This window comes from Anser cygnoides, chromosome 5, assembly GCF_040182565.1.
Source record: "Anser cygnoides isolate HZ-2024a breed goose chromosome 5, Taihu_goose_T2T_genome, whole genome shotgun sequence".
NCBI classification, from domain to species: domain Eukaryota; kingdom Metazoa; phylum Chordata; class Aves; order Anseriformes; family Anatidae; genus Anser; species Anser cygnoides.
The window spans coordinates 21,737,048-21,761,684 of record NC_089877.1 but is presented as its reverse complement, the minus strand read 5'-3'; the positions used below and the strand labels follow the sequence as shown (position 1 = coordinate 21,761,684).

Here is a 24,637-nt window from a genome sequence, read left to right as displayed (position 1 = left end):
CTTGCTATTGCCTTGGAGATCTATTTACTGCAAAACCAGAAACTTCCTCTTCAATTACTATCAACTTGGAAAAGGAAAAGGAGAACGAAAAGAAAGCAAAAGATGACAAAGGAAAAAGAGAATGAAATATTTTTCCTGAAAACAGACCAAGATTAAGCTGTGCTAACTTACAGTGCAAGTAAAAAGTGAGCGTCTTTGCTTGGCTTCCAAGTTTTTTTATTTTTTGTTTTTTTTTTTTTGAGTGATAACATATAGAAAAAGTAGTACGGTATGGACTGGAAATATAAGAGAATTAACAAAAATTCTCTGTACTGTCTCCATGAAGGTCCACTTTGTACTACTGCATGTGATTATATGATTTATTTAGTTGTCTATAAATGCCCCTTTGGAGCCATCGCATTGCATTTTCTGGTGCAAATCTCTCCAATATTAGTGGATTATTGATTGAATTGTGTTCTCTGGAGCCATTAAATCCTACTAATAAGGTTTTTCTTTAATTGGTGGATCATTGACCTAGTATACCGTTGCCTAATTTTGGTTTCAGTACATAGGAGGTTTCCCAAGTTTCATCTTTTCATGTAAGTTAATAGATCATTGTCCCAGTAGGGAATAGTATTATAGACTGTATTAGTACCTTTACTCACACTAAAAATAATTTCACACTGCCAGGAAATCCATTGATTTTAGTAGAATTATTTGCAGGGTAAAGTGTAATTCAGGATGAGTAAGAATATGAGTGTAAAAAGAACAGAACTTCAGTATATACACTGAAGTGTTATTGCAATCCCTATCAGGTATATTATGTATCACAAGTACGAGATGTCTGTCAGGAATGGGATTTGCAGACAGGCAACATATTACTAGAGACAGCGGAGTGGCTTAGATTATGCCTGTTGCATACACTTGATGGAGAAAGAAAGTATGTGAATTCCTGTCCTTAGGAGGATGATTCCCTTACCGCTCTGTTAGGAAAGCACTGCATTTCCTCACCTCAGAATGAGACTGAAGGCCTGGCCCCTATTCTGATGGATTTTCTGTGCATTTCACTAACAGCTGGCAATGCAATGTCATTTGTATTGTACCACCCTCCTTTTACCATGGTGATGCTTATTTTCATGTTCTGAGCACAAAAACACAATGTCATAATGTTCTCTATTCTGAGCATCAGTGAAGGAAACAGCCTGTTTCATGCTTTCTTTGTTTTTGTCGTACCTAGCCTCCTCGTCCCAATCCTGTTTGTCCAGGCAATGGAAGAATGGCAGTTGAAGGTGCAATAAAACAAGTAATGCTGAGCCTCTAAGACCACCGTACACAGTCACCTCATCCAGATGTTTGGCTTTTGAGAACTTCTAGGTTTTAGGCTCCCATTCGCTGTTCATCTTGACCACATCACCTGCTCCTGTCCTCAGTTCTAATTCCAGCCTTCTTATAGCCCTGGAGCTAACCTGTGGATGTCACAGTCATGGCTGCCTGAGTTGTATAAGAAGCGAGTTAATGTTAATTTAAAACTTAATGTATTTATGCAAACACTTGCTTAAAACATTTCAGCAAGTTAAATACTGAATTAGCCTAGCCTACTTAAAATATGAATCTAAGCCTACTTCAGTGCAATGCTGCCTGACTCTGCTGCAAGTAACCTCTCTTGTAGGGCACTTTTAGTTTTGTCTTAGGCTGAAATTAGAAAAAAAAAAGTGCGTCTGTGTGTATATTCATGATTAAGACATGGCAAAAGAATGTACATAACGATTTTATCTTTTAATGACATATCCATTCTGAGATGCGTTGCTTTTTTGAAATAAGATGAGGAACTCCATTTCTAGAGATGCCTGCTTGTTGTCATAGTGCATGTACAGATGCACATGAAAGCACCATAATATCTTTTCCTCTGTTTACCTCTGAACAGCTCAAGCTGTACATTTTTGAATCCAGGCTGAATTTGCTTCACTGACACAAGAAAAGAGCCAACAGAAATCTCTTTTTCCTTACTCATTAGTTGTGTTTATTTTCCCATTACTGTCACCCTGCCTGGCCTGAAGTCTCCAAAAAATTAGTCCAATTTATTTTATGTTCACTGCTTTCCTATAAAAAGGTAATACCAATACACTGCAGGATGCTTTTCTCCTGTAATTCAGAATAGGTTAAATTCTCACTACATTTTGGAATATGCCAGACCCATTGCATGAAGACAGCAAAAATGCATGTCTACCATTTGTGGGGGAACTGGATAAAAAAGGGGTTAAGTACAATATCAACACCTGAACCTCAGCCTGAGGGCTACAGGTGTTGATGCATCTCCATGCAAGGAACTTTTCCTTTAAAACCTCTTATGTCGGTCTGAGTCAGGTTACAAAGTTTTGATAGTTCACTAAAGATGGCTGAAATTGATACCTAACATTTTTTAGCTAATTGGAGGGTTTCTTTGCCTCTAATGTGTGAATAACTATGTTGGTGAATAACTTGATTTCTTCTAAGCTGTAATTCTAAGTGAATTCCAACAACTGGAAGTAAAGTCGAGCCTCATTTATGCCTCACTGGATCTTGTAAGGTTTTTGCTTGTGCATTGGGTTGTTTCTTCTCTTGAATTTCAACACAAGTTCATTTGAAACTCTGCCCGGTGTGGTTATCTAGCAAAAATTACAAGTTTGTAATGTCCACTACAGGCAAATGATTTTTTGGGTAGTGTGGTTTAGGATTCATCACAAAAGCAAAACACGGTCCCAATGTTTATCATACCTGTCTGATGTTCTCCCTACTTTTATTTTAGCATTTTCTGGGGGCAAAAAAGAGACCCTAACAAATTGTACCACTTCTTTCAATATTTCTCCTTTGCATCTATTTCTCTGGAAAGAGAACTTCTCAAATTGAATGAAAAGAGGGCATGAACTGAATGGATTTATAAACATGAACAGTGCCAGAGTAGAAAAATGGATCCTCCTGCCATCATGTCTGGCTTCTCTGTCTGAATGACTTGGCTTATCCCCTGGAACTAAGTTAACCCCAACTTTGCCATAGGTAGTAAGTAGCTCTAAAACAGTTGTGGAAATTAATCTAATTAATCCCCTATCTCAAACACAAAAAAAATAAGGCTTGGAAAATGTATGCTGTATTTCAATAAGGAAAATGCATTTACATCCAAAACTGTTTTTCTTTTATTTTTAAAAGTTACCTTCCCGTAATTGCATGCTAGTTTAGAGCTAAGATAGGAGCATCTTAACAATAATGGGCACTTTTTTAACAGATTATTGCCAAAAGTGCATTCTTTATTCCAGAGAGACACTGTAATAGATACCAGCTCTTTAGTAATGATACAAGCAATCTGTAAGCTATTATAGTTTCTTTTATAGTAACTTAATCTTCATATTGTTTTATATGTCTGGAATTTTAATAGTGTTTTTAATTTATGAAGAGAAGTATATTACATATTACTAGTTACATGGGAATACGAGCTAAATATCAGACCATTCAACAATATTCTTACAAACAAATATTTTGAAGTACTTAAACAAGCATAAGGAATAGAACAAAGAAATTAAAGGCTGCTGTATAGATATAATGGCAGCTTTTATGGACTGAGGCCAGAAGCATTTATTCTGGATTTTTTTTTTTCTTCCCGATGCATATAGTGTACTTCTGAAGTAAAATGGGAAAAAAACACAGGTACTCTTAGAAGGCTATTTAAAAAATGAATATTTTATTTAAAATAAGTATATTTACCTATATTTACATTATTGATTGCAAATAAATACAAATTCCCTTGTACTATTTTAAAGATAGTTAAATGAGTGAATTAAGAATTAACCCAAATCTATTAAGTACTAGATTATACATAGAATACAAGCTCTTGTGTAGACTCTTGAAGTCAGTGTAAGCATGAAATAGTTTTTATTAGTTCATAACTATTTTAAAGTGTGTCGGAATACACAGTTCACAAGGAATATGGTGAACTGTACTCAGACTTGGAAGAGAGGTATTGTAACACTTTGCAAAGCAGAGAGAAATGATCGGTGTAGCAATTTAGTGGTTGTAATGATATTAAAAATAGGGCTTTGAAATAAAAAGAAACAGTTCACTGTTTTGAAAGAAGTCGTAGTCTACTTTAAACTGTCATTATGTGTTTCTGACTTGCAATTAGATGATATTTCTGAAGTGTCAGTCCTAGATTCTGTTGTCACCATCATCATAATAAAATGTGACAGCAAAGATATTATATCAATACTTTTTCCATAATTAGCATTAAAGATGTCTCAAGGGTTAAGTACAAAGGTTTTCCACTGAATGGTCTGTGAGCCTTGTGCCTTTAAAATCTTTTAATATAGCCAAGACTGGTGACAACCAGGAGACAAATCTATGAACAAACCCGTTTGGAGAGAATAGTTTTGTGGTGTGTGATGTATGTTACGTAAATGAGCTTATTAGGACTCTCATCTATTTTATTATTGGTGCCCAATTTAATAGAGGCATTTAAAAAACAATATTTCTGCCTGACTCCTTGAAATGAAGAAGATACATTGATATAATTGAGAGCAAATGATTGCATGTTGTGCCATTTAATCATGTCATTTTTCAATTGCTGCTTTTTGCACTTCACTGCATACTTATAGAATATTTAGCTTCAGTATAGATTAAGTCCCACAGTCTGCAACTGAGTAGAGTTCCAATATTAGGTGACATTTTCTTTTAACCTTGAAATCAGCAAAAGCACCCAGGTTTGGCAGTATTTTTCTGAAAGATGGCAAGTCATCATTCACTTCCTATCTTTGTCTTTTGGCATTTTTGAGGAATTACTCTCTTATTAATAACGTTTTTTGGAGTTATTGTTTTTCATTCAGTAAAAAAGAGTCTTATTCCACCAAGTGTCCTGTAAGAGTGGAATTTGAAATACAAGGATGCATCACCCCAAACAAGGGAATGTCCTATAGGCTTTGCTGTTTTACAGAAAAAGCTAAAAACTAAATTTTACCAAGTATTTGCAAGCATATTTTTTCTTGTTTTCCCCTTTTCTTATGTATTAGTGATGTTAATCGTGATTCTTAAAGTTTTATGTTAGCACTGTTGAAAACCGAAGTGCTGTGCTAGCCAAAAATCAGATATAAAGACGCAAATTCTGTTTTTTAAGAGTTGTTTGATTGTTGTACTGAGAAGGGCAGCTTCCGTTCTCAGATTTTGCCTTTCATTTCTGTATATGATTGCTGAACAACAGATCAATCATTTCATCTTCCTATTATCTTCCATCAGGTGACAACAGATGCAATAGGAAGGATATCATTCCCTTCCACACAAACTTATGTCCTGTAGCAAGGAGAAAGAATAAGCTTTTAAGAGACCAAGGTTAGACAGAAACTTCCTCTTAGAGTGGGTCATTCCAGATTTATCTGCAATGGAGCTTCTTTCATTTTCGTAAAACCATTAGGTATTCCCCATACGTGGAAACACAACATAAAGCTGGAAATAACATTGGTCTCAGTATACATTGGCATTTCTTCTGAACCTGAATGCACAAAGAAAATTCTTCCGTGTAGGTTAACATGCATCATCTTCCAACATTGTTTCAAAGCCATTTCTGCATGGACCTCATATATTCCTAAGTGTAGAGCAAAGGCAAGAAAGACAGAAATGGTTGAAAGAAGTTCAGATCACTTAAAAATGATTTCCACAAACAATATGTAACAAATGGTACTACAAAAATAATATCTTAACATCTTATGTGGTAATTATCTGTGGATTATGCAGGTTTAAATTAACTAAACTAATTTTGAATTCTTAAACTGTATTTAGGTACAAGTCCCACTGAGTTCACTGAGAACCTTAGTGTTATTAAACAACCAATATTAAACACCTGCTCAAGAACCTTGATGAAAGTGGTTTGGTGGCCAAGTCACCTACCATGTAGTATACGAAGAAAGCCTACTTCCCAGCCATGTCCTTCACTCATGCGGGAGCGGTGGTGCTTTGCACCTCAGGCACTGATGCACTGCAGGAAGGCTGAGGATTGAGGCTTGGGGGACCCTAATATTCCCCAGCTTCACACCACTCTATGCCTCTTACATCCTCTGGCACTGTTTAAAACTGCACACGTGTTTCTGGTCACCTACATTTCACTTCAGAGTCATACAGTCATGCAGAACACCTTGTGGCCAAATCATGGCTACTTCTATCCCCACAGACAGTGCTGTTAGCCCATGGCTTGGAAGGAGTGTTTGATGTCATTTGACTCGGCAGGGGCTTTTCCACATGATTTAAGGCATGGTATTAACAAGCTGTGAAAGTAGTTTCAGCTAGCCCTTTTTAGCTATGCGGGTGATAACTTCAAAGCACTGAAAATAGTCAGAGGGAAGAAAAATCTCCCAAGATTCTAGCAGCACAGATAGGAATCCTCCGGATGGGAAAACATGACTTGCAATAATGTTATAATGAATAACACCTCAATGTTACCAGGGTATCTGTTGCAAAGCAAAGGACTCAGACACAAAGTCAGGTTCATACATGGCAGCTGCTGTTACTGCGAACACTCAGCCTGCAGCAAACAAAGTTGTATATGTTAATTTAAGTCTCACTGCAAATGATACAAGTAAATGTGTTTCTCCCACATTTGCAATGGTTTGAATTGTATTTACAGTTAGTACAGCTCAACAGACGCATGATAGCACGAGGAGCCACAGTCGAATGTGCCTCATCTCTTAATCTGTATTCCAGCAAAACTTTTGCACACACGGGAGCCTAAATGATACTCCACAGTCTACTGTTAGATCATTTCATAATTTTCTGAACTGTCAAGTACCCAATCGCTTACCACAGCAGCTGTAGTCATGCAGCTGAAGCCTCAGTGGACGTACTCTGTATAATCTGTCAGATTTTTTTTTCTTTCTTTGCTTTCTTTTCCTTTTTTTTTTTTTTTTTTTTTAATAATCATTAATTATAGCTGTTAATTCGCAATGCAGAATGATGTACCTTGCAAATAAGTAACGTAACTGTGGTTCTGGAAACATACTTTGGATGTACAATTTCCATACCGACTGGTTTTTATACAAGCATGCCATTTTAACAACAGCAGATCATGGATGGATATACAACACTGTGAGGTGTCATGACATAGGATACAGACAATTATTGTGTCCCTTTAGGACATTGTATACCAGACCATAATACTGCTTAGATTCATTATTGCTACTGTCATTATATAGGGTTTAAAGATGTCTTAACATGATTTAATTCTCTGGCTTTTAAAGTATTTTTGCTATAGCCAACTCTTTCAACACGCTGTTATATACAAGCACTTCATTCTTCTCCTGTTTAATATTAACCATAATATCACATAATAAAATTGAAACAAAAGTGCCATAGGCCTAATTGTACTGTCACAGCCATGTAAATCAGAAATAGCTTCACTAAAGCTACTGTTATTAGGCTGGTGTAAAATTGATGTAAATTAGAAATGACTCAGATCCTGTAGCTCTGTGTGCTAACACAATGTAAAGGCCTCACTTAAACTCCCATATAATGGTTTATGAATTAAATACTTCTTACCTCATCATATGATATGGTATTGTATCAAAAATGAACAATATTTTTAAGGGATGACATAATCAGATTGATCAAGGTAAGTTAATGATATAGGGCCAGATTCTGAGCTGTGTTGACTTCCATGAAGTTAATGCAGATCTATATAAACTTGACTGCCATCAGTATATATCTTCCCATCACTTTCATAAAACTGAATTGCTTAGCTGGTATACAGAATAAAGTAAGAACCATGACTTTATCTTTTGGTAGGGCTTCCCCCCCATTTTTTTTTTCTGATGTGATGTTAGGCTAATGAACAGAATCAGAAGGGAAATGTGTCAGGCATGGTGGTTACATAAAGAACTGTGTAGGAAGCTAGTAATGAACTCTAGGAAAATAAATAAGGGCAAGTTCAGGAAACGTAAGTGAAAATGCAGCTCTGGTATAAATTGAATAATAAAATTCCTGGTCATATTTTGCCATAAATAGTGGTTTTGGAATTTGTCATTCACCTTATTTAAAATTCAGAAATATTAAAGGTACAGAGTTCTCTCATTATAGAAGTAATAGAATTCCAGCTATTACGGAGTTAGGGTAATTTACATTGCTATAGAATGCATTATATCAATAAGTGGAACATCTGTATGAAATGTCCACCTGCTGATATACTACTCAGTGTACTTTACAATGAAATGTACTTAATCATTTTAAGACGTCTTCTAATGAAGCCTTATCAGGATTAACATTTTGAACACAAATACTTTTAGGCATTAAAACTTCTGCCTTAAATGAGATTGCATTGTCTTGTTTACCCTTGTTGATTAATAAGCAATCTGTTAACTGTTAGAATGGCCCAATTGTGCCAGTAAAAGTAGATTAGTAATTCAGCTATGTTTGTGGGTTTAATCATCATTTCTCTTGAAGGCTTTGAATAAAAAAATCACTTGTACACTACCCGTAGGCAAAGAAAGGATATATATTTTTAGATGTGTATACCACTGTTTTGCTTGTAGCTTAATGCTATTGATCAAACACACACTTCCAGAAGCAAAATACTCTGTAGATGTACAATATTTCTAAGTAGACCTTCCAATTTTTAACATATAAGTGTTATGAAAATTTGGAACTTAAATTCACATGCTATATACTGTTTTCCTAGTGAAATTCAGGAGGACATGTCTTGATTGCTTACCAGTAAACAGTTTTGAACAGCTTTGAGAGCTCTGGTTGCTTTTTAAATTTCTATTTATTTATTTATTTATTTGCTTCTTATGATTAAATGGAAGTTTAAAGGCAAATACCCTGTCTTCAGAAAAGATGGTAGTTGAGATTTTCTCATAGGGTCATGCACTTTCATCTGTGGCATCCCACAGAGGGAACCAGATGTTGGCAAGTTACAATTTAAATTATCTGGAAAGCTCCCATGTGTGGAGCACAGTCTCATTAAATTCAGGAGTAGCACAGGCCTCTGATAATAGTTGTATACTTGAGCCATGCAATGCTATAAAAGTATAGGGTCTTGGAAGCTGGTCTGAAGCAGTCATCCTCAGAAGTATTTGTGCGTTGTGTACCCTAGCTTTGTAGATATTATTATAAAAACACATTACGAGTCAAATCCTGATTTGATGTTGAGTGACTATAGAGTGTAATTGTGTTTGTATATAAAACTGTGCTCAGAAGCACCCCATGCCATTACTGCTTCCGGGTGGTAGATCTCTAGCTTTGGCATGTAAGATGCATTATTTATATTGCTATTCAATGAGACTCTCAGTGTAGTTATTTAGGTTTCTGGCATATAACCAGCATATCCTGGCTCCCATCAATATTCAGCAATATTAGGGCTTAGTGATTGTCTCCCATCATGCAGTTCACGTCAGACTGCATTCTTTGTGGCACTGGAATCTGTGTGATGAAATAAATGCAATGAATAACCTATCTTTGAGAGGGATACAGTTATCATAGTATTCCTAAATTTACTTGGATATAGAAACACCCTGGAAATATTTTATGATAGCAAAAAACATGTGTAAAGAATTTTATAGTGACCTCTCTACTCTCCTTCCTTAAGGTCTGACGGGGTACATGTGAGCCATGATTTCTATTGCTGTTTTTTTTTTGTTTGTTTGTTTTGTTTTTCTGAGAAGTATATATGTGTATACACACACACTATATATATATATAGTGTATGTATATATTCTCATTGCATGAATGCTAATCTTTTTTCCTTTTTTTTTCTGAAGAATTTCTGAAGTTGATTACTATCAGGGTAACTTGTTTCAGATGTTTCCCATCTGAATGGAAAAAAAGGAAGAAAAAGCCAGTGTACACCATAAAACTTTCAATATTATTGAGACAGTTAGCTATGTATGGCATTTGTTTGAAGAAGACTGAAAGTAGTTTTACTCCTTCTATGCAATTAAGATAGTGTTTATCTGAAAATAAAACACTCAGCTCTGGCACTAAGCATGGGAATTTATGGAAGAGCTGAAAAAACTATTAGCACCATTAACTGTCAGATAATACTTCATGTTTTCATATGTAAAGTATTCCACACTGACATCTGTCGTCTGTCTGTCCTGCAGTCCCTATGCTGTGAGATCAAACAGAGACGTCGTGGGGTAGCCTCAGTGCTGCGATTATGCCAGCACCTCCTGGATGACCAGGAGACCTGCAACCTAAATGCAGATCACCAGTCCATGCAGTTGATAATCGTAAACCTTGAGAGGAGGTGGGAAGCCATTGTCATGCAAGCTGTCCAGTGGCAAACAAGGCTACAGAAGAGATTGGAAAAAGACTCGGTGAGTGATGCTTACTTTAAAATCTCTCTTGTAATTTCATTTTTCACCAGAGACATTTTACAGTGTTAGGCAAGCAAGTTAATCTCAGAGTGTTTTCTTCCAACTGAAGATGCCATTCCCAGTCTCTACTGGCAACAAGTGAAGCTTTTACTTTTTCATAAAGCATTGTATAGTATGGACACCACAGATTAAGAAGATAAATTCACAATATGCATGTTCTGTTTGCTGGATATTTAATCTCATCACATCTGATCCTGTTGAGTAATGAAAACAATCAGTGTAAGCCAAGTTTCTCAGTACCTAACAGAATTGGGTCCAGAGACATATATCATTGATTGTAAAGATATTTCAGAAAAAGTATTTTCTGTGTAAGTAAGGCTGTTTTTAATTAGTATCCCAGCAGTAGATGTGCATTTCACATAGAATGCCAGGAGTATGTGATTAATATACAAATCTGTGTTATTTGAATATAAGTAAAATGCATTAATTTGCTTTTATCTCAGGGAAATGATTCCTAAGAGGCAAAATAGCACTCTGCTTAAACCGTCCATTAAGTGGCATAAATTAGACAGTTTTTTACAGCATAAACTATACTACAATGCAGTATCTACATTTAAACAATAAGCCATAGGGGGGACAAAATAATCCCTACTGTAACACCATTGGCTGTAATGGATGAATTGGCTCAGCATGTTCTGTGGTTCTATCATAATGCTGAAGTCTGTATACCGGAGCCACATTGACAGCAATAATAACCCTATGTAATGCATATACTGAAGAGCCTTGATGAGATTTGTGACAAGTGACAAGCTTACATATTTTTTTTTAGGTTTATATCAAGCAAATAAAAGGAAAAAAATACTTGACACATACTTCCTGACAATTGTCTAACACTATTTCTGACTAACACTAAGTAGTGAAATACTACTTTTGACTTCTTTTTGTTTAAGTTCCTTTAAAGAAATAACAGAAGCTATATTTCTCTTGGAGTTTTTTGTTTGTGTTAGTGTAATATTAAAATATACAATACATTGTTTAGAAAAACTGGCAGCTCCTGAATGAAAATACTATCAGTCTAAACCAGCCAAGAAATAGCGAGTCAGTGAGGAGGATGCTGTAGAGAAGTGAAGTTTTGAAGGTAATAATCTGTTGTCTACCTACCTTTATCAGATGTTATAAAGCAGGAGTGCTCCTCTGTCTGTTTGGTTTATTAACTGATTTGTTTCAGGTAGTGAGGTAGAAATGTGACTTGAAGGAGAAGCAGGGTTTAAATCATCTTTCAGGACAAGTCAAAAGGGGCATGTATGAGGGAGCTGGGAAGCAAGACATCATTGAAAAACAGATGGAGTGGCAAGGCTGGTGTTACGAGCATAGGAGTAGTCAGCTGATAATTGTGGGGATTGGTCTATTCTTCCACGGTCCTGGTGACAGGACAAGGGGGAATGAGCTAAAGTTTTGCCAGGGGAGGTTTAGGTTGGATATTAGGAAAAACTTCTTTACTGAAAGGGTTGTTAGGCATTGGAATGGGCTGCCCAGGGAAGTGGTTGAGTCACCATCCCTGGAGGTCTTTAAAAGACGTTTAGATGTTGAGCTTACTGGTATGGTTTAGCGGAGGACTTGTTAGTGTTAAGTCAGAAGTTGGACTAAGTGATCTTGGAGGTCTCTTCCAACCTAGACGATTCTGTGATTCTGTGTGATTCTGTAATCTAAGTGCAGGTAATTGAGGAGAGTCAGTTAAGCCCTCAAAAATTTGATCTGATTGGAAGAAGTGTAAAAAGCTGATGAAGATACATGTGATTGTACAAGGATATGGAGAAAAGCAAATATATTTTTTTCGTCCTTTCTTTGGACATGTATGTGTGGAGAGGGAAGTATCGACTTCAAAAGAAGATATTGGAAAAAGAAGAGATCAACTGTATGACCAGTGGAAAAATGTCAAATCTTAATGATGCTAAGAGTAATGATTCTCTCAGTTCATAGAGCTAGTGAGAGAGAGGTATAGATGTCACAGCTGATCCAGATTACCAGACTAAGAGGAAGAATGGTGATACTGACTGAGCATGAAGAAAAAAGGAGTTTGGGAAGGAGAGAGCAAGGATTCCATTTTGACTGTGCTTAGTTTATGTTAACGGCCACTAAGAATGAGTTATTTAACAGAAAGGCAGAAGAGTGTGTTTAGATGTGCCAGAGTTTACCTAAACCCTTTGTTCAGAGATGAGAACTGCAGGTATGTGAGTGTATATTATTATCTAAAAAAGGAGAAAGGGAAGTAGGTAAGGAGAAAGGCTTGTTGGAGTCCAGTGAAAAGCAGAAGGCTAAGGAAGAAGGACAAGCAAAGAAACACAGAGGAAGTAGAAGAAGAATCTAGAAAGCAAAGAAATCCAAAGCAGTAACTTGTTGAGAATCTGATCAACTAGAGTCAAAAGTAAAACAGAAGCTGGTAAAATAAAGGTCATGAGAAAATGTTAGAGAAATTTCAGTGGAATGAAAGAAAGAAACAGAATTAGTGAGGAGCCAGAATGAAGCTGAATAGAAATTGGAGGTAGGAGTTTTAAACAATACCTTCACATTTAAATGAGAAGAAAGTCAAGAAATAAAAGAAGACAAATGCCATCTCATCAGTGACAGAAAGACAACATTCTTGAGTTTTGATGGTAATGAATCTGGGAGAGCAAGAAATTAGAACAGAAATAAGGGAAGTCAGTGATGAAATAGGCTAAGTGAATGGATTAGTAGATAAATGTGACACTGAGGAACAGAAAAGACTGTTAAACAAAGAAAGAAAATATAATAGTAAGATTTTTAATCCTCTTGAGGAACACTGTTTATGTTTGTGTGATAGTTCCATCTTCAAAATATTTTTAGTCATATTACTAACATATCGAGAGCTCTAGTAAACTGTTGGTTAGTGCTATGCAAAAGGTTTATTTAGCTGACCAGCAATAGAAAAACTAGTTGAATTCTGGAGCTTCAAGAACATTGCAACAGCCAAACTAAAAAAGAGTTCTTACAATCTTGAATTTTGGTTGCTAAAGGATGAGCCTCTGTTAGGTCTGTAACTAACTGTCCAAGAGAGATGGGGCTGGGTTTCTGCTATGTTTTTCTGAAAGGTAAGGTACCACAGAGGTGATGAATTACTTTTTTTCATTTACAAAGCCTGTAATTTCATTGTAGTAAATATATCTGTTCTACTGAACTTAGAGCAGAAACAAGTTGCAATTGTGAGATAGCTTAGAAAGGGCTGAACAGAGGTCCAAGTTGCTCTAGTGAAAGCCTACTCCTTTTGCATATGGGCATCTGCCTTGTAGAAGCAGTTTGCTTTTTGTAGCTGTCGTTACTATAAATAAGCTGTTATGTGCTAATTAGAGCTTGGTGCTGCTCTTACAGCAGGAGTGGAGTCTTGTGTTTCTGTGTGGGACACAATCGATCGGGAGTTGAGGCACAGTGTTCAAGTACTGCAGTTTGCTTGATGTCCCAGTGCTTGGAACTTCACAAGGTGCATGCCGCTTTGTTCTCACTTTGCCTGAGGGAGTCTGGAATTATTTGCTGGTCTGAGTTGTCTTTCACTGTGCAGGGGTTGTACTGTTCTTTCTGCTCAGAAATGGATGCTATTAAGAGCTATCATGATGCTCATTTAATTTTCAGTGTGGGTTGTTTTGTTTTGGAACCTCTCATTCTAGATTTGTATTTAATAACATGATTCTTTGAAGTGTGTCAGGATCTACAAATTTCTCATGTTGATAAAACTATCTGTATTCTCAACATTTAAGGATGCCCAAGCCACTACAGGATTCAGGTTTCTTTGTCTTCCCTGGCCTGAGTTGGCTTGTTCTAGCCCTCCTTTTCACTCAGTTCCTGTGTAGTCATTTCTTGGGTAGGTACCAGGACTGTTTCTTCTGCTTCCCTATCTCTCTATATTTGATGGTGTGCCAGTCTTGGCACATAAACAGTATCCCTTGGTAACAAGTCTTTATTTGTGGTTGCCCACAAAATACTGTAATTTATGAAAACAAATGAGATGTTTTTATACCCTGATGGCATCTGACTCATTACGGCATCTGACTTGCTGACAGTAAATAAGATAGCCCAAATTATTTTATTGCGTTACAGAAGTGCAAGAGTCACTTGCATCTTCTACTCTCTTCTTAATTTGTGTACTAGGATCTTCCTTTGTCCTGTTTCCATCCCCAGTCACTTATCTGAACCACTTATATCATTGCAAATGCATGCTGGAACTAACCACAAAAGGGTTTTAGATTTCTTTTGAATTGTCTTCATTGATGTTTTTCAACAGTGTTTAATTTTCCTCAACCTTTGCAAGAGCAGGCACCATAAATTTATAAATAACAAGAGATTAACATGTACTACAAGCACCTAAAGTCTGGTAAAAGATGTCCTTCTAATGAGCCTAAAGTTATGTCTAGAAGCTGAAATTATTAATAAGAATCACCCCAGAAGGATGAAATGTGGTTAGATTCAGTAGGTTAATCTAGCTAAAAAGAATGAGGTATTCATACAGTGAAAAAAACAAAGATAACTTTTAAAAAACAGTAGACACTTGTCTTTTACTGGAAGCAGTCCTAATCTGTTTTAGCAAAAGAGGTTTTTATCTCCCCCATCTGTTTTTTTGTGGTAAGTTCTTTTCCCCCTGATTTATCATTCCATAGTTTGCTGGTATAATGTTATCTGTCACCTAAATTTTAGCTTCAGAATTACACAGATGCCTTTCAGTTTGCCTAACAAGACCCTGCTGGCAATCATCTTAAAAGAAAAAGGAGTCTGTCTGGCAATTGCAACGGCAATAGCAACAATCTTTAGTCAGCTAAACCCAAAACTGCCATCTAAAAATCCTGCTCAACAGCTGGAGAAGCTTTAACTCTCTATGCACTTTCCTTTAGAGGGTCTAGTCTACATGAAAGAACACTGAACAGTTAAAAAAGGATTTGGGACAGACTCAGTCACGGTCATGCGCGCAAGTTTACAACAGCTAAGTCAAAGTGGGAATATGTAAGCTGTTTTATGCAATTTTGTTGATTATTTGCTCAGCCAATGATATACCCAGTTTCAGTTATGCATCTAGCCTCAGTGAATTATTCCACCAGCCACAGATGTTCACAGTTTGATGTCCTGTCCAGGTCAGATATGTCTCTATGTAAGAATTCACAATGAGGTGACTATTGGTATTCGCTTTCCTGGGACTGTTTTATTGATACTGGAGTTCATGTAACTGACGTACTACTATGGCTCACATAGAGACAAGACTGTGTTTTCTAATGGATTTTATTTCTGAAGTTGCAATTGAATTCCTACCTTTTTGGTGACTAGAGAAACTGCTTTTTCTCCAGACTGCTTATTCACTGAATGAGAAAGGTATCTTTTTTATGGAGCAGACAATCTCTTTTCTCATGCAACAGAGAGGGCCAATTATTGAAGGAACAGTATTAATCATGCTTTTAAAATGAAGATTTTGAGCTAAGATAATTTGGATTGAGGTGCTGTAATTCTCACATTGTCCATAAAGTATCTGAAATAATCATGTCTTTGATGATTTAGTCTACTACTATGCTCTATGAAAATTTTAAAATTTTTCTTTTTCTTTTTCACCCAAGTCATCCTGCACACTACATTGTATGTCCAGCAAAAAATCCATCTGTATTGGCTGGAAAGTATGCTGTACATCCAGCCACATAATTGAAAATAATAAGGCCACAATAAATGGGATGGCCTTGGGGTATAATACCCGAGGGATTCAATTGGTGTCGCTTTGCATCAATGTCCATGCATCATGGTAATTGAGGTAACATAACCAATTACCACATTTTAATTAGAGTTGTAAGGACTTGGGAAAATCTGCAATGGTGAGACAGCTCACTTAAAAAAAAAAAAAAAAAGGCAACTCTGTTTTTACCACAAGTTTGTTTCTTGGGTTCTTGAGTGTTTGTTTCTTAGGAAGTAAAAAGCTTGTGTAAAGCCCTGCTTAGTATTTTTACCAGCATCCTCTTGGTTTCATTATTTATAATGCATTTTGAAAAACAAATTGTTTAAAAATACTATATTGCTTCTGATCAGGTATCTTTATCCCTTTACTCTATTCATCTGTTTTTGTGATGTTTTCTGCAGAAGAAAACAGTTTTAAATAATGCTAGGCATGGCGCTAACTGAAGTCCCCCTCTCAGTTCTCTATATTTAATTCACTGGTTCAATATTTTTTCAATCCATGGGCTGACACTTGTTCTGAGCTACATAACAATACAAAACAAAACCCTGCATTCAAAGGTAAAAAATGTATTTGTCATTGTTCTGTTATTTGTTAGATAGCTCCACTAAATAAAACTTGGCTTCTGAAGGATTCTAATTTTTTCACAACCCATTATTTTGCAAGGTCTAGCTTTTACATCTAGCTAAAAATCTTGCATAAAAATGTAGAAACAGAAGTGCCTAATACAGCAAAGTAATAAGTGAAGATTAACCTAATTTGCTGAGGAGGGGGCACTGCATGTTTTAAAGTGCTGAATACCTCTTACAAGATCTAGCCCTCACATTATTTAATGACTTATGTTTGAAACTTTCTAAATTGTTTTCTCATTATCACAAGTCATTTTTGTTTTGATATTGGACTTCTTCATAGTGCAGTTTTTGAAAGTATTTGTATTTGGTTCTGTCAGTCATCTTGTTCTGTTTGTTTTCAACACTGAAGATGGCTTGCTTTGGAGGTTCCTTCCTTAAAATATATATATTTTTGATTGTAGAGTCTCTGATGTATCACTCTAAGCTCTGCACCATCCTCACACTTGAGGTGCTGTACACCTTTCTGCTTCTGGGTGGCATTGCATGTCTGATTTGTGACATGGAATGATTTTCTGTAAGATCTAAAACAGAACTGCATAAACGGTGAACTAAGGTCTAAATTTTTCTTTGACTTTATGAAAGACAGGTGATACACTTCATGTTCTTGCAAGAAGTTCTGTATTTCTCTTAATTTTCTTGAAGAATGGCCATAGTTATGATGGCAGCCATTATGGCAGGTATGCAGAGTCCAGATGGCCTGTCTAGACTAAAGCTGGTAAAATGCTTCTGGTTTTGCAAATCTCAGTAAAAACTTGCAGACACAGTGGAGCTTAGTAAAAGTTAATTTTTAAAAATCAGATAAATGTTGTGTTACATTCTGGAGAAAATCTCCTGAGTGGACAACTGCAGTGGTAGCTTTTTAGAGTGAATAAAAATAAGAATTAATACATTTAGGTCTTTCCATAGAGGACTCTTTTCCATCCTCAGTGAATGTAAAATTTTCTGTCAAAACTAACCATTTTGGGCAACCACCCAGAGGCGGAATACTCCATGTGACATTACCAATCCAAATTCCAGTCAACTCATCAAGGTGTTCTCTCATCAAGAGAGAGCAAACCCTCAGAGGTGATCATTTGAGCTCATTGCCACTGAATCAGTCTTTTAGCTGTTGCTCTAATTTTAATTATGTTATGGGACTCTTTAGTTGTAGGTGTGGTTAGGCAAGAACAGACTGATGGTTAATCCAGGGACCAGAGACTAAGGCACCCCTATTTCACGGTCTCTGTCAAGCCACTGTGAGCTTGAGCTTTCCCACTGGAGAGTATGGAAAATAAAGGTACATATTCCTAACTTTCTCGTGAGTCTCAGATGATTTAAGAGTAGGTTGAACATCTAGTCTTGGGAGAAAATGTATTCACCAATTCTACCTTGCTGCTTGCATGTTCTTTGTTCTTATCAATTAATGAAAAGGGAGTACTGGAAGGAAAGTCTTCACGTGTAGCAGTTTCCGTATGGATAATGCTAGGAATAGGCTTTTCTGTGGAGCCTCTTCCAGTCTACTTTACACTTCCTTTGTGAGGTTAACCTCCTAAAGCAGAAAAAAGTAGTTCAGCATTATTGCTTTTCCAATTCTTTTCTCTGCATTGAAATTTCCAGACTAATGATGCTGTTGATTAGGTATGAGTTTGTAGTTTCCAGTATACTGAAACCTACAAGAATATCTCTTGCAGCTTGCTCAACCACCATCCTATAGTAGCAGGTCTTGATCACTGTCCACCTCAACTAATTGAAAATACTTCCCTGGGATGCATGTTTCTCTTCCATGAGTCCTTGCTAATTCTGCAGGCACCTTTAGTTTCTTTGTCCTCTCCGGGGTACCCAACAAACTTTGTAACATGAAAGGTGAAAGTTACTTTTTTTGTTCTTGTAGGTGTGAGCACAGGAAGATAAATGAAATTACATTAGAAGTAAAGGCTATTTTAATGAGAAAATCAATTGCTGCAATACTTAATTACCCCAAGTACCCTTTGATTTTTTTTTCTTTTGATGAAGCACACAACATTTCTGTGCAGGATATGAAATTTACTTTTTTTTTTTTTTTTTTTCCCCAATAGGTTTCTTTATAAGACTGGGAATGCTTCATAGTGGGTGATCATGGTTTTAAACAAAAAGGCTGCAAAAAGCAAAATAAATTATGTATCGCTATATATGATTTTTAAACCAAACATAGTTATTTGATCATATATATATATATTTTATATATATGTATGTATAACCACTAATCACAGCTCATACTATAGTGAAAAACTGACTTCAGGTATTCAAGGCAGAAAACGTCACAGTCACAGTGTTACAGGACTAAGTTCCTGGTATTATAATTGGCTCTAAGCATAGTGGCTGAACTGGGTAAAAAATAATGCCTCTGGACTAATGTTTTTAGTAGCATCCTATGAGCAATCTCCTTCAGTGATTGTCAAGTCTTCTCTTTAAATCACATATACTTTGAATTATTTTTTTCTCTATTATGTTAGAAGAGCTATGTAAATGCACTGGCACAGTGCCACAAAATTTTGTATATATTTCTTTTTATTTTTAAAAAGAATTACTTCTTTGGATTTTTTTTTGGTGTGTGTTCCTTCTCTGGTTAATACAGTTTTAATCTGTTCAAATGTGATTTCAGAAGGAGAGGAAATTAATGTAGTTTAAAGTTAGTTAAACACCTTAAACTGCTGTGTCTCAGGAACTTTCAAGGCTGATCAGCAGTGCTGTGTTATCCAATGAGAAGCTGGGAATGTTTTCCTTTGGGAATATATGAGGCTTCTGTGTTCATCCGTATGGCATGCAAGATTCTTCTGTTTCTCAGTGATCTATCGGTGACTGTGTTTGTCTGGTGGTGTTTTTGAGTTGGGTGAGAGAATTTCATAGCTGGTAGAAAGTTGGGAACATTTCCTCTCTAATCTGATTTTTTTTTTTTTGTTAAGTGTTTGGTGTTTACAAGCCCTCAGAGATTCAGAATGGCAGTGAGGCCATCTAAAATGCCAATTTATCGTTTGGCTTTGTAATTCAACATATGTTCATGGAAAGTACCATATCTCCCATGGGTAATGGCATTTGATCCTCATTGATGGTGCATTCTTACATGAATTCTCAACATTCTTAATTTCTTTGCATTTATAGATAATATTTGTAAATCCACTTGCCACAATTTTATATATATATATATATATATATATATTCATCAAGTAATTACAAAAATTCAAATTTTAGGACAGCGGAATTAAATTCTGTAAAACCTAGAAATGTGAGCTTTCTAACTCCCTAATGGGAAAAGTCAACATCACAGTAGCAGGCTTAGGTCTTTATGTCGTGGTGGCATGTATTCTACCAATCAGGTGTAAATCTATTTGTCTTTTTTTCTGTATTACACATTAAATAATGGTTGAAAGAGTGTGAGCGAAGCTCTTGTCACAGCTCTGATAGTAAGACATTCCCTGTTCCAGAAACATGTTCATTTGAAATGTAAGATGCATAAAATCTTCAAGTGAATTCTCAGGAATTATTGATTTTAGTAGCAAAATATGTAATATTCAGAAGCTGGGAAGCTGATGTTTCCAGCATATGCAGATAGTGAAAGAACTATCATACGCTGTTTAAATGGCAAAAATAACTCATTAAAATGAAAGAAGAAAAATATTTAGTTTTTTATTTTCAATGGTAGAGGTCACATTTCAGAAGAACTCAGTTCCTATTTAGGCATTTAAGTATAGGGCCAGATATATAAAAGTGCCAAGCCGATAGTGACTCTTTGCATTGTACTGTGTTCAGATTACAGGATGAAGTCACTATTTTATTCAGGTGCCTAATATTCACTAATTGTAAGATCATGACTCAGGCCTGCATTGTTTAAAAAATTAGACTTAAGAAAAATACAAAAGTCTCAAAGTAGTGATTATTGAATTAATTTAATGACTTGGTGCATTGCAACTCTAATGACCCTAGTTCTTCCAGGAATGGTTCGTGAGTGTGATTGAAGATAATTTTCTGATGCTTTGTTTCAAGAGTTCTCAAGAAAAATAATTTTTAGAAAGAGGGAAAGAAGCCTCATTTTCTAACAGGTTGTACAGAAGTTATTTTCATCCTACAGGGGTCTTCGGTATTGGATAATAGGGCCCCAATCCTCCAACCATTATGGAAACGTATTTGCAGGATCTTCAGAAAGTATATGACTAATCAATGTTTCCTTGTTCATTATTATAGGATGTTATAGGAGGTGCATAAGCTGTAAGCAGAAAGGGATACAATAAAAAAAAAAGTGCATGAAAATAAACAAAGTACAACTATTCACTCTTTCTCTTAACATGAGAAATGCTTGGTACCTAATGAAATTATCAGGCAGGAGATTTAAAACAATCAAAAAGAAATACTATTTTTATGCAGTGTGTAATGAAAATGTGAAACTTGTTCTTACATGATATTGTGGATAACAAAAATCAAAATGAGTTCAGTAAGTAATTAGACAAATTAATGGAGAAGTCAATTAATGCTTATTAAATTCCTACTCTGAAAGTCCCCACAGTCTGACTTTTCAAATTTTGCATAGCAGCTTCTATACTATTCTGTTCCTTTAAAACAAACAAACAAACAAAAATCCTTAAACATCCATTATTGACCACTGTAGGAGATAAACTCAGCTGAATGGACTGTTGATCTTACCCAAAATGGCAGATGCCTTGTGAAAGAACATGAATTGCAGGTTTGGAGGCCTACCTGTGCAATATTTTCATGTATAGCACAGCAGTTTCAAGAAATGCCTACAGGGTTTTCATTGTGCTTGTGTTTTGTTTGTTTGTTTTACTATTTCCAAAAACTGGGATGTAGTCATTTAACAGGCTGCTTTCACCAGAAGAAAACTTTGAAAAATGTACCCACGTAACAGCTTTTCAAGAGATCTCTAGTACATTTTTCTGTAAAATACACAGAAAATATAATTCACACATCTATGTAATATTTAAATATGGACATACATTTATGTGTCTGAGGTAATATAAGATACATTAAATAATAAGATGTAAATCATCAGCAAAGATGATCTGAATTTTATTTCTTTTTACATATAAGGTATTTGTGTCATCATTGTAGCTCTAATCCATATTCAGGTCTTCGTGTTTGGTGTGCAGTAATATGTAAATTACCTAGCCAGCTGCATTAAGCAGTGTTTGTTTATTCTATTTCTTTTGGCATAGCATATAACTGAATTTCTGCCAAAAATGTGGCTGCTTCAGGGAACACTGTTCGAGTAGAAGGAAGTTTTGAAAGGAAACGCACATCATAAGTCTTTACTGTGTGAAACAGTAAAATCAAAACAAACTTTCTGTTCTTAAAAATATCTGTTTTAATGTAAAATAATGTGCTTGTAAAATACAATGAGCAAATTGAATCTTTTTAGAATGCTCTGTTTACATTAGCTTTGTAAACAAGAATACAATGCTGAGAGGCTGGTGATTTTTTTCATATGTGGGAAGGGTGACTAAAACTGGTGAAAAGTGAAAATGAAAAGTTTAAGAGAAATTATTTTAAAATGTCATATTAATCTCCCCTAACACATAACATTTAAATGCATATAAATTTAGAAAGCGGTGAAGTTTAAGTGTTAAAAAAATTGCATTAATGATGCATAGAGCTATCTACTTATGCTGGCAGTCCTTTCAGTCTTCCAGTCTGACACTTCCTTTTTTATCCAGCCAGCTAATTTCCCCTCTTTTGTGAGGAGTAACTGTTTTCACACTAGTGCTTACCCAGCAAGCCTCCTCATTGTTTCATGGTTAATTATCTTCTTGAGCTTCACCTTCTCCAGAGAAGGGAGAAAGACTGGGCCTCCCCACAGCTCTAATGAAAGCTAGGTTTAGAGATGCACTGTGTGAATAAATGCAGTGTCTGATGTAGCAAAATAATAAATGAGTTCCTAAACTTACGGAGTCACAACTCATCCAGCAGGTTTACTGAACAAAGCAGGAAGACACTTGGTCTTAAAAATAATTTTTTATTTCTAAAAGTGGGGAGGAATATTGCTTTAGTGTTAAGACAAATACTGTAAAGTTGTATGTTAACAACATTTATGCTGATTACATTAATACTAATAGCTCCATGCCCCTCAGTTATTACACTGCTTTGTAGAGAGCGCTCATTGGACTTTGTAACTCAACACCGCTGAAAATAAGAAATGCAGGTAGATTTAAATCTTCAGTTCATGTTCCAGTTTGAGCCCAAGTTTAAACTGTAAAACATTTAGAATAAACTTTACTGTAATAGAAGAATGTTGAAGAATGACAATAGTATTTTTGTACTAATGAAATACTCCCCATTGTAATTTTGTACTCAGCCAAACTAAGGCAGGCAATTATAAACCTCTCACCCTAACAAGAAATAGTTGTCCTTTACTTTGTCATCTTCTAAGTGAATTTCTATAAAGTATGCTTGTATTAAATCATTTCTCAAGTGACGACATCAAAATATATGTATAACACTGGTACTTCACATATTGCCCAGAATCCATTCAACATCCTAGATTAGATTGAAATTTCCAATCCTTTTGGTTTTTCCAGCCAACTCCAGGGCTGTGTTGGCATCTGTCATGTACAGAGACGACTATAAAAAACAGACACTTACCAGTGATAGAGGCGAGAGTAAAAAATCTGGAAGTTCAAGGGTGAGATGATTTTAGTGAAAAAGTTCTGCCTAGGGACCTCTTATACCTGGAAGTAAGGCCAGTATTTCTATTCTGCAACATCTGAAAAGCAGCTCTTTCTAGACAGAGGCTATGCAATGGCAAGGAGCAGTAGTGTTGTTGTAGTCTCGAGGTGCTTATTCTCTGCCACTTATTGACAGCAGCAGGGTTTAACTTAATGCCTGGAAATCCATAGGTAGGCACACTGTGGAAGCACTTGTAATATGCAGCATTCTGCAAGCCTCTGACTTCACCATACTTGCTTATTGACTCCTCTCCAGTCAATATCCCAAGTTTACAGATGGTGTATCAATGAAATCAAGAAGTACCTGAACTGAGATTACAAAGAAATCCTGTTGAAAATTTACATAGGGGAAAATAAAGAGTCAGTTGTCTGTGATGATATGAATTAGGCTAAATTTGGTAGTCTCTTAACTGCTTCAGGAAGAGGATAAACTGATGGGAGACCCAGATATCCTTCATGCAGTTCTTTTATTCATAAATAATAGATAAAGTCTCTCTTTCCTGTATACGGAAAGAATTTTTATTCAGAAATTCAGCCTCTCTTCTCCAGCTCTCAGTGAAAAAACTTTCTTTCTAGGTTTCTCCTAAGGTCAAGCTCCCAGGGGCTTATGTCCTGTCCTTTTGTACCTTATATCTATCTGTTTCTATGGTGATTCTCACTCTTTAGTGTTTCTCACAAACATTTATTTCTGCTGAAACAAAGCTCTTAAAAACTCTGTGATTTCAGGTGTCCTGATGTGCCCATTGCAGGTGGAGGATTACTAATGTGTCTACTGAGTGCTTTCATAGCATCCACTGAGTTGTTCTGGTTTAACTGAGAGTAGTACACCATTAAAGGAATACCAGTTGCACTGTAAATGCTATTAAATTGAAAATATCTTTAGCCATTATGCAGACCTCTGAACTATGACAAAGCCAAAACAATAATAATTTTATTATGCCAATGTAACTTTGCCAGCACAGCTTTGTTCATTGGCTTGGGCACCTCTCCTATGAAGACAGGCTGATGGAGTTGGGGTTGTTCACCCTGGAGAAGAGAAGGCTCTGGGGAGACCTTATAGTGGCCTTCCAGTGCTTAAAGGGAGCTACAGGAAAGCTGGGGAGGGACTCTTTGTCAGGTGGTGTAGTGATAGCACAAGAGGGAATGGCTTTAAACTGAAAGAGCGTAGGTTTAGATTAGATGCAAGAAAGAAATTCTGTGAGGGTGGTGAGGCACTGGAACAGGTTGCCCAGAGAACCATTCTATGATTCTGTGATCTGAGTGCAGAAGGTAACTGTTTTGCTGTGAATAAGGGCACAGTGA

At 36.1% G+C, this 24,637-nt stretch overlaps 1 protein-coding gene across 11 annotated transcripts in view; it reads left to right on the top strand.

Annotated features, from left to right (window-relative positions):
• AKAP6 (A-kinase anchoring protein 6) overlaps positions 1 to 24,637 on the top strand; it is a 283,028-nt gene that overhangs the window by 235,623 nt on the left and 22,768 nt on the right. For all 11 annotated transcript variants that reach the window (XM_066998060.1, XM_066998067.1, XM_048058598.2 and 8 more), the window contains one exon: positions 10,083 to 10,298. In XM_066998060.1, coding sequence (XP_066854161.1) covers positions 10,083 to 10,298 — 216 coding nt within the window. The remainder of the gene's footprint in view (positions 1 to 10,082; positions 10,299 to 24,637) is intronic.